Raw genomic sequence first — 10,895 nt, 5'->3', positions numbered from 1 at the left:
TTTCTCTCTTTATCGTTGTCCTTCACTGGATTCGCATTCATGTCGGCAAAGTGTTTCCTGCATCCTCATCTGTGTCGACCGTGGCAATAAGGAGATCACCTCGCAGCTCTTTGAAGAGAAGCACACGCAACGAACCGATTGGACGAAAATGTGTCGCTAGCGTCTCAGTTACTATCAACCAACTCTAAGGCAATATTTGATTTCGGAGTATGGTAGATTGGTAGGACAGAGCCACTCCACTCTTTTTTTGTTTGGATTGGTTCCATGTGGGACAAGACTTCAAAAAGGAAAATTATGTCTGAATACTAAATTATCCGACTCCCTAAAATCTTACGGATAGAGCGACTCCTGACATAGAGTCGCTCGCTCCATCTCAACTAGCTCCAGAACCAAACATTATCTTACCGGTTGCGGGTGCCCTTAAGAACGCTAATTGTGATAATGGAATCACATAAAAATCTAGAACGTGGATCCGTGCATGCTTTACTTTCAAGTTAGTGTAGGTAAAAAAACAGTCTTGTCAGTAACTAAGCTAGATCCCGGAATTTTTTTCATCCAATAGGGGTTCATATTCAGGATATTCCTTTAGTTTTGATTCTACCAGGCGAACATAAAGAAAGTGGACGCAAAAACAGAGGGGCACTGTTCTCGCGCTCTCTCTCGGCACGAGTCCACAAGCAGAACTGTGGTTATTTGTGTCTGATGACTATGGCCACACAATAATAGGAGCTCCTCTTCTGGCTAACTACAATTGCAACGCTTTTACAGAAACTACCAGTCTTTCAGGAGCACGACCCTTGGCTTCACCCCAAAAGTTTATCTTGCGAAAGCGTGAAGACAGCAAGCAAAATAATCTACTCCGTTATGCTAACTGCAATTTAAATTCAGTAACTGTTGTTACTTCTTAAAGGGACAACCATGTGAGCAGTTATGTCCCGCTCAACCCATGAAGCTAAAACCGCAATCCATCAGCAATACACAGAAAAAGAGGGCAAAATGACTTCCAATAAAAAAAACGCAGCACAGAAGTTCGAAATTTAATTAAATACTGATTCAGTTGCTAGCCTGCACTCTTGAAACCCAGTATCTGGGGAAGTCCGGAATTAGAATGTCAAGCTTCTCAGATGAATTCACAGATGGGAAACACAGCAATATAGCATGATGGCAACATCGAGGAATAATGCCTTCAGAGTTCAAACCTTGGAAAATACGCCCCCAAACCAATACAGGCACACAGAAGACAGTAAAGTTTCCTCTGAACGCATATAATCTGCATATAGCATTCACTGCATCAGTTAAGTTCTGCAAATGTTTTTCATCTGTGTAAATTTAAAGACATGGGATTCCACGAAAAATCTCAAGTGCTGGAGGAAAGGTCACATGCATTATTTCAATAGTGAGATATCACCAAATTGTTGTTGAGCTCAAGTTACATGTATATGTTCTCTTTTTTAAAAATGTATATGTTGCCTTTGTACAAAAAAAAATGTGTTTGTTCTCAAAAAAACGTTCAGCCAAGAAAAGATCGTGTGTGTGGAAACAGGTATTCATGTATCATCATCAAATAGAACTTACCAGTTAGCAACCACTCTGTAATTTATCCACCAATAAATCATGTCATGAAGCTGATGAAATGACTGCCACTGAAGCTTTCCCGTGTAAATTTGGTCCACCCCAACATATATAGTGGATCTGGAGATTTCAGTCCAGCTGTCCAGAAAGGCAACAATAGAGGAATCTTTTGCTATCCCAAAAGCATCAGCTCACCTTTTATCAGAAGTATAGATAGCCAAATCTTCAATTACAGCCAATGTGTTTCATTAGTCCTTATTGTAGATTTCGTGATTTCAGCAATTCTTGGGGTTTAGCTCTTAGGGTACTCAAAAACTATTCCATTCGCCACAGCTTTGGCTCGTCCATGGCCAAAAAATTTCCTGATGATAGCTAGGGCAAAATCAACAACTGTCCCAAGCCCCTTACCAGTGATCAAATTTCCGTCGATCACAACATTGGGTTGGTCTATAACTTGGCACGTGAGCTCACTGGCTACAGCATGATGAGCTGTCACTGTTTTATCCTAAGGTTAAAAAGAATCCAATGTCAATTTCCATTTCAATTTTCAAAGAAATATGATGTGCCATGAGTTTTTAGTCTTAGAATTTCACCTCGAGTAAACCTTCTTGCTGCAGAACCTTCAGAGCAGAACAAACCCCTCCATACATCCTGCCAGCTTGCATTTGTTGTTTGAGTAACTTCTTCAGAATTCTGGACCTGTGCAGCTGCTCAGCCCCAGCAGGTCCTCCCTGGATTAGGAAAGATGCAGCATATAAAATGATATAAGAACAAAAGGACAATACTGTTAGACGATATATCTTGGGCCTTGTGGCCCAGGTATAGTTGGCCAGGCTATCTTGGACTCAGTCCGCCGCTCCTATCCCTACACACACACACACACCATGTGTCTCTCTAATCAAACTACATGTAGCTGCACACAATTAAACGGCATAAATTTAGTCAGGTCTGCTTCTGCATTTATGAAGCTCAATACTAAGAACACAAAAATAGTTTCAGAGCAAGATAGAGATTCATAATTGAAGTACACACATGATTTATCTGAAAAATATACAAACATTGCTATGGACAACCAATATGTTGAGATACAACAACCCTAGAAACTACCATCTAAACGGAACTGCTATAAATCTCAAAGATCAATGTGCTAGCACAACTGATTGAGATACCATTAAAACTATAAATGACATCTAAAAACCAGGCACTATGTAAGAATGAAAATTCTCTTGTTTTAAGCTTTGTTCGATTGGATCATTTCATAGTAAACTAGCTTACTGCTAATATACACATGTGGGTCTGATTATCCAGGCTAGACTGACTCCAACGGAGTCTATAAACCGTCCCCTACCCTATATTTAGAAGAAGATTTTCCTCCTCTTTACACTCCAACAGTGTCCTCTAAAGCGTCCTCTAAATATAGAAGATGCTTCTCCATCCTCTATATACAGAGACTCTCCTCTCTTCTATCCATTTTTATATTTTAAACAACAGATTAAGGAAAACTAAAATATGTATAAGACATTTGAGGGTATGACAAATGTGTTCGTACAAAAATCTAGAGCAAAATATGCCTCTAATATGGGTATTTAACGTATAGAGGACCCTGCTGGAGAGGAATGAGATATGGAGGAGGGAAACTTTTAGAGGAGTTTGTAAAGGAGGGATATCGAGTATATGGTTGGAGATAGTCTTATGCAGTGCAACTTGCACATGTTTGGTTGCCTGCAGATGCACGGTGCTCAGAATAGGTCAATGCAGACTTAGCTAGTACACCAATTTTTTCTGTATTATATGCAGATTTGCATAAGCCGATGAGCACACAAAAAGAACATATTTTCATATTCTCTACCTTTACTAGAAACATAAGACCTCTAATAAAACATATAAGGCAAGTATATGTAATAAAATGCAAACAAACAAACACGATTTAATCAGACATGGCTAGCCTATGCAGGACGACCAAACACGAAGGCACTGTATATGTTTATGTTGGCTTAGATTGTGCTGCATAGGTCTAATGCAGGCTAAGCCTAATACAGCCATACAGGAACCAATTAGATCCCATATTAACTCCTGTACAATATGGCACGCACTTTAGAATGGCCTTACTTACTGTTTTATCAACAACATAACATCATCAAAGGAATAATATGGGCTGGTGGGGACAATTTCATCCCACGTCTATTAATCAATTAAATGGCAGATATATTGTTGAAATGTCTGTCGCCATTTATGATCATCCAGACAAAAAGATGATCTGCAAGATAACTTACAGGAAGAATAATTAGATCATATATCGAATCAGAGGCACTCATAATGCTTTTATCAGCAACAATCTTCATCCTTTGAGATCCAAGAACAGCTGGATATTTTTCAACTGAAGCTAATACAACATTTATCTTTGCCCGTCTTAAAATATCAACCAGAATTATGATTTCCAACTCTTCACACCCATTTGCAATTGGAATAAGGACCTGTTTCCAATATCAAATCAACCTCATTCTTACAATAGAACAGCCAACACTCCAGCAAAATATAGTTGAACCCAATCATATCATTCCAAGTAATGTCCATTGGATATGAGTATGACTAAAATTCCCTAGAGGACTAGATATAATAAAAACAGCAATCCAGCATTTGAACAGGAACAGAGATCATTAAGTATAGCAGGCCAATTGTACAGTAATTTACTCTGATGAAGTGTTTTTAAAGATAATAAATGCCTAGATTAAAACTATATTTTTCATTTAAACATGATGCCCGACACACTGTGGCATAAAATCCTTGGTAAAGGACGGACCCATGTATAAGATGATCAAGCATGCAGTTTAAGCCTTTAAGGTGACTTACATCAGGATTGCGACCACAAGACCACTCAAGCTCATTGACTTCTGCACTCCTTTCAAGACCGTCATGAGTCTGTGCCATCTAGACGAATATACAAAATAACCGTCATCATTGATAAACAAAAACTGAGTAGTTTGAGTACATAGGTTGGGGGGCGGGGCACGAATGAAAAGGAGGAATTATGTGTCTCAGATTTTTTATTAATTTAATCTGGTAGGGGAGTAGGACCCATGACCTTGACTACAACAGCTATTCAGACTGAATTCCTATGTCAAACAACCTAATCAGCTAAAAGGAATAACTCCAATGGGGAAACACACTCCCCCCCCCCCCACCACCACCACTACCACACACACACCATACCATGCGCCCCAGGGTTTGTCCTTGGAGCATCCAATCCTTAAGGCTTGTTTGATTGCACTGCAATCCACATGTATTGAGGTGGAAAACTAGTTAATTTCCCACAAAGCCAAACAAGTCCTTAGGGAGGTCCTGAAACGAGCCTCTCATCTGGAGGATCTGCACACAGATATTCTCAGCGCTCTCATCAACAAAAAGACTACAAAATGAAGAAAAAAGGACTTGACCTGTGGGAAAAGAGAGCCATGTGGCAGTGCATTAAGAAGAAACTTCTCACATGCAATCTGAGAAACACCCTGAAGGCTGGCTACCCTGAACATGCCACAAAGGGCCAAGGACACGACCATGTGCATCTCACTGAAAGTGACTCAGGTGGTCACATATAACTTAGGAACACGACCAATGAGTGGTGTTTTTAACCTAGCCTACTTAAATTCGATCCTATAGAAAGTCGAACGCACGACCTGAGGTGCTATTAAGACTCTTATGACCATAAGGCTATAGACTCATTCGCTTAAATCTATTATGTGAAATACAAAAGTATTAAAGTTTCTTTTGACAAACCAAAATCTTGTCCATATCTTCAGCTGCACGAAGCCCAAACAATTGCTCAACAAATGATAAAGCGAACTGAAATGTTGTCCCTGGCCCACGACTTGTAGTAAGCTCTCCTGAAACCTGAACATTTGATTCAACTGCCCGGAATGCAGGGAGATCTCCTATAAAAGATGGGTGACAGGTGATCTTGTAAAGAAAGAAGTAAAAAAAATGTCACTACAAAACCCAAATATTAGTACAGTAAATTTATCCATATAGCAAAATGACCACCTTTTTTCTCCTGTGGAGACCCCACGGCACTAGAACAACCGCCGGTGCAGCACATATAGCACCATACAATCTTTTCTCCTCAGCCTGTCTAACTGTGATCCTCTGAAGGATGTCACTGTCTCTCAATCGCACTGAACCAGGCATTCCTCCCTGCACAGAGCAATGCATGGGTCAGATACTGTATTTTGTGCACTGCCATGTAACACCACAGAACAAAAAGGTGAGACCGTGAGAGATTGGTCACTCACCATCAGCAGAAGTGTTGTCAAATTGCTAGTTTTTTTACGAAAGATTGTCAAATTTTTGTTGTTGTCAAAATACATATTAGAACGGTTGACGCGCTTCTGAATCATTTCCCTTGCTAATTCCTATCCTAAATGCACTAAACTCCACAGGAACCATTTATGCTACTTGTAAAAGAAGAGGAAGTGAGTTACTGGGAGAGCCACAAGATCGAACACTTGGTCAGCGCAGGAGGCAATGTGCGTGTCCGCGATGATGCGGGAGCCGCAGGACGCCTCCACCTCGAGGCCGTCCTCCACAGAGGCAAGCGTCACATCAGCGGAAGCCCGCCGAAGGACACCGGCGATGATGACCGCCTCCATCTCCTCCGTACCCATGGCGATGGGCACGAGAACCTTCGCAATAGAAGGCGCGACGAAAAGTTAACATCGAGGTGCTTTCGGCGACAGGGGTGGCGAATGGAGACCTGACCTTCTTCTTTGGACAGGAAGGCGACGAGATGGCCGCTGAGGTGGCGGACAGCGACGAGACGGCTGCTGCGGTGGCGGAAAGCGTGGGGGGCGCCCGCGCCAAGGAGCGCGGTGGCGGTGGTCTAATGGAGGAGGTAAGGGAGCAGTTATGTGAGTTCAGCGGTGACCGTAGCTCCATGGCAGGAGGTGCAACGGGGGAGAGGAGAGGGTGCCATGGAGAGAGCATCGACAAACGCAGGTCGTAGGAGCGGGGAAGACGACGGGAGAAGCGAGTAGGCGTTTGGATATGGCATATGGAACACAGGTATGGATATGGGGAAGGGATACATGGGAAACGGGCAGCACGGCCTAGGCACGGGCGCACGGCCCTCCACCGGACCCGTGCTGACCCGAGTCCATGCACGCCGTCGTCGCAGCCGCGACTCCGCGTGAGGCCGTCACACCGCCGCCGTGCCGAGCCCGTCTCGCGCCACCGCAGCGCCGCACCCCTGCTCCCCGCGCTGAGGCCGTAGCACCGTATTATTCCATCCATCTTGGACTAGTTTACAACCTCAAATCCTCTTAAAATCTCTGGTTTTTTTCTACTCTAGGGCTAATTTAAAAACTTAAAATCTCCGTGATTCTTGAATATTAATCTCCGTGATTCTTGAATATTGAGCGAGAAATTAGCTTATTTTTTCTCAATCTCTAGAAAATTTCGAGGGATTTAAGTTTCTAACTAGATCTAAGATATTTAATTATTTAGGGATAGTTCGGTAACCCTATTTTTTAAAAAGATTTTTATTTTCCAAAAAAAAATAGTTTATTTTTTCTTATGTTCCGCTTGGATTATTGAATTGAATTACATTCTAATAATAATTTAAGTATATATATTAATTAAGTTAATTTGATTTTATTATTTTATGCAAAATGGAAAACACTTGAAAAAATGAAGTTGTCAAACTGACTTAGGTTTCTCTTCCCGAGTTTAGGTTCTCCCTAAGTAGGGATGGCAACGGGTACATGCCCGTCGGGTAGTACCATTCCATACTCGTACCCATTACCCATATATACTCGCGGGTATAAAATCTTACTCATACCCGTACCCGCTAGGAAAGTCTTAAATTCCAATATACAAATCACTCAAAATATTATATAAACATATAAAAACAACTTCAACTTCACATATAATAAATCATATAATTACATAACTTGGTATCTAGATAAATGATAGCTAGAGAAGGGTTTTATTTTAACTAAGATGGGTTCTATTAGATGGTTATAGTTGTATTGATGCAGGTATATTTTACCCATGGGTAGACGGGTATGGGTAGTTCCAACCCGTATTCGTACCTGTCTACCCAACGGGTAGAGGTTTTTACCCATTAGCATACCCGCGGGTAGAGAAATCATCCTGTACCCGCCTTCATATCGGGTTAAACCCGTCGGGTATTCTGGTTTCGGGTACCCATTGCCATCTCTACCCCTAGAAATGTTCCCTCCATGCTGTATAGCACCGAAAATCAAACAGTCTCCATGAAAATCAAACAGTAATCTGCTGTATAGCAGCGAAATTGTTCTGTGCATCACTGAACCATCATAAGCGCTCGCGGGATGAACCTTTTTTTAGGGGGTGTTTGGTTGCTCCTGCTAAAGTTTAGCCCGGGTCACATCAAGCGTTTGACTTTTAAATAGGAGTATAAAATATAGACCCAACCAACTGGACTAGATTCGTCTCGTCTTTTAATCTTCGGCTGACAAATTAGTTTTATAATCCGACTACATTTAATACCCGGAACGGAGGTTCAAACATTTGAGAGCACCTAGAGGGGGGGTGAATAGGTGATCCTGTGAAACTTAAACTTATAGCCACAAAAACTTGTTAAGTGTCAGCGCAATAATCGCCAAGTGGCTAGAGAGAAGGTTTTGCACAATACGATAGTCACAAAGAATTCAACACAGAGAAGACACAGTGATTTATCCCGTGGTTCGGCCAAGTACAAAACTTGCCTACTCCACGTTGTGGCGTCCCAACGGACGAGAGTTGCACTCAACTCCTCTCAAGTGATCCAATGATCAACTTGAATACCACAGTGTTATGCTTTTCTTTTCTTATCCCGTTCGCGAGGAATCTCCACAACTTGGAGCCTCTCGCCCTTACACTTTTGATGTTTCACAAAGAATCACGGAGTAAGGAAGGGAAGCAACACACACAAATCCACAGCAAAATGCGCACACACACGGCCAAGAAACGAGCTCAAAAGACTATCTCAAAGTTCTCACTAGAACGGAGCTTGAATCACTGAGAATGACAAACGAATGCGCAAAGACTGAGTGTGGATGATCAAGTATGCTCTAAGGTTGCTTGGTGTACTCCTCCATGCGCCTAGGGGTCCCTTTTATAGCCCCAAGGCAGCTAGGAGCCGTTGAGAGCAATCCAGGAAGGCTGATCTTGCCTTCTGTCGACTGGCGCACCGGACAGTCCGGTGCACACCGGACAGTGTCCGGTGCCCGATTTCCTTCCTTAAACGGCGAAGCCGACCGTTGCTGATCTGGGAGCCGTTGGCGCACCGGACATGTCCGGTGCACACCGGACAGTCCGGTGCCCCATTCCGACCGTTGGCTCGGCCACGTGTCCCGCGCAGATCGCGCGGCCGACCGTTGGCCCGGCCGACCGTTGGCTCACCGGACAGTCCGGTGCACACCGGACAGTCCGGTGAATTTTAGCCGTACGTCGTCGGCGAATTCCCGAGAGCGGCCACTTCGCTCGAGCCAGCCTGGCGCACCGGACACTGTCCGGTGCACCACCGGACAGTCCGGTGCTCCAGACCGAAACAGCCTTTTGGCTGTACACAGCCAACTCTCCTCTTTTCTTCTTCTTCCTGTTTCTGATACTTAGACAAGTATATTAGTACACAAAACCAATGTACTAAGACATAGAAATATACCTTTGCTCTTGATTTGCACTTTGTCCATTCATGGGCATAGATTCACATTTAAGCACTTGTGTTGGCACTCAATCACCAAAATACTTAGAAATGGCCCAAGGGCACATTTCCCTTTCAATCTCCCCCTTTTTGGTGATTTATGCCAACACAACATAAAGCAACTAGAACAAGTGCAATATCACTTCAAATAAAAACTCAAATTCATTTTGATTCAATTTGGCATATATGGATCATCCTTTGCCACCACTTGGTTTGTTTTTGCAAATCAAACTCAAAATCCTATCTCTAAGTCAAATCCACTTGTAGAGACATAAAGAGAGGTTTTCCATAGAAAATTGATTCAAGATTCCAAAAACTCCCCCCTTTTCCCATAATCAACACTTTTCCCCACAAGAGGCCAACTTTTGACAAAAGAGACAATGCAAGAGTTTTGACAAACCAAAAGCTCTATCCTACTGTTTTCGCAAGAGTTTTGACAAACCAAAAGCTCTATCCTACTGTTTTCAAAGTTTCTCAAGTGGTAGCTGATCCATTTATTGCTTTGGCCTTTATTTTCTCCCCCTTTGGCATCAAGCAACAAAACGGGATCAATCTTGGCCCTATAACCCCATTGCCTCACCAAAGTCTTCAATTAAGATCAAATGGCAATAAGAGTTCATGAGATGAACTTGGAATAAGTTACCCTCTCATCGGAGTGCAGTGGAAGTCTTTCATGGTCCAAGTCCACCTTTTCCCTTTCAATCCTCCTTCGAGACTAAATCATCAAACTCAAGCACATGGTTAGTCTCAAAGGGTCAAGTTGTAACACATCTCCCCCTAAACATGTGCATCACTTTGCAACGGACTTGTGAGGTCCAGGGAGTGTTTGTACAACTTGAGCACCATAATAAGCAACAAAATGCAAAAAAGAACATGATCAAAAGCATAAATACATGTATGCTACAATTCAATCCAAGTTCCGCGAATCTAAGACATTTAGCTCACTACGCAACCTGCAAAAGGTCTTCTTATCTAGAGGCTTGGTAAAGATATCGGCTAGCTGGTTCTCGGTGCTAACATGAAACACTTCGATATCTCCCTTTTGCTGGTGGTCTCTCAAAAAGTGATGCCGGATGTCTATGTGCTTTGTGCGGCTGTGCTCAACAGGATTTTCCGCCATGCGGATAGCACTCTCATTATCACATAGGAGTGGGACTTTGCTCAGATTGTAGCCAAAGTCCCGGAGGGTTTGCCTCATCCAAAGTAGTTGCGCGCAACACTGTCCTGCGGCAACGTACTCGGCCTCAGCGGTGGATAGGGCAACGGAAGTTTGTTTCTTAGAGTTCCATGACACCAGGGACCTTCCTAAGAATTGGCACGTCCCCGATGTACTCTTCCTATCGACCTTACATCCAGCATAGTCGGAGTCTGAGTATCCAACCAAGTCAAAGGTAGACCCCTTTGGATACCAGAGCCCGAAGCAAGGCATAGCAACCAAATATCTAAGAATTCGCTTCACCGCCACTAAGTGACACTCCTTAGGATCGGATTGAAATCTAGCACACATGCATACGCTAAGCATAATATCCGGTCTACTAGCACATAAATAAAGTAAAGACCCTATCATTGACCGGTATGCTTTTTGATCAACGGACTTACCTCCTTTGTT

General features: G+C 42.8%; 1 protein-coding gene across 2 annotated transcripts; it reads right to left on the bottom strand.

The window, feature by feature from the left end:
• Positions 1-855: 855 nt before the first annotated feature.
• On the bottom strand, positions 856-6,892 carry LOC100383711 (uncharacterized). Of its 2 annotated transcripts, XM_008647139.4 has the most exons (10): positions 6,322-6,892; positions 6,045-6,245; positions 5,608-5,757; positions 5,344-5,523; positions 4,423-4,500; positions 3,846-4,046; positions 2,166-2,303; positions 1,768-2,077; positions 1,576-1,649; positions 856-1,270 (listed from the first exon to the last, which is right to left on the bottom strand). In XM_008647139.4, exons 1-8 carry the CDS (start codon positions 6,850-6,852, stop codon positions 1,865-1,867), a joined length of 1,692 nt encoding a protein of 563 aa, XP_008645361.2. In that variant the 5' UTR covers positions 6,853-6,892; the 3' UTR covers positions 856-1,270; positions 1,576-1,649; positions 1,768-1,864. The 2 variants fall into 2 exon arrangements, with proteins under 2 accessions (XP_008645361.2, NP_001169819.1); NM_001176348.1 differs by having other exon boundaries at positions 1,009-1,270; positions 1,576-2,077; positions 6,322-6,589.
• Positions 6,893-10,895: the final 4,003 nt, after the last annotated feature.

Source organism: Zea mays, chromosome 1 (genome assembly GCF_902167145.1).
Source record: "Zea mays cultivar B73 chromosome 1, Zm-B73-REFERENCE-NAM-5.0, whole genome shotgun sequence".
In the NCBI taxonomy this organism is placed as follows: domain Eukaryota; kingdom Viridiplantae; phylum Streptophyta; class Magnoliopsida; order Poales; family Poaceae; genus Zea; species Zea mays.
This window is presented reverse-complemented; position numbering and strand designations above follow the sequence as displayed.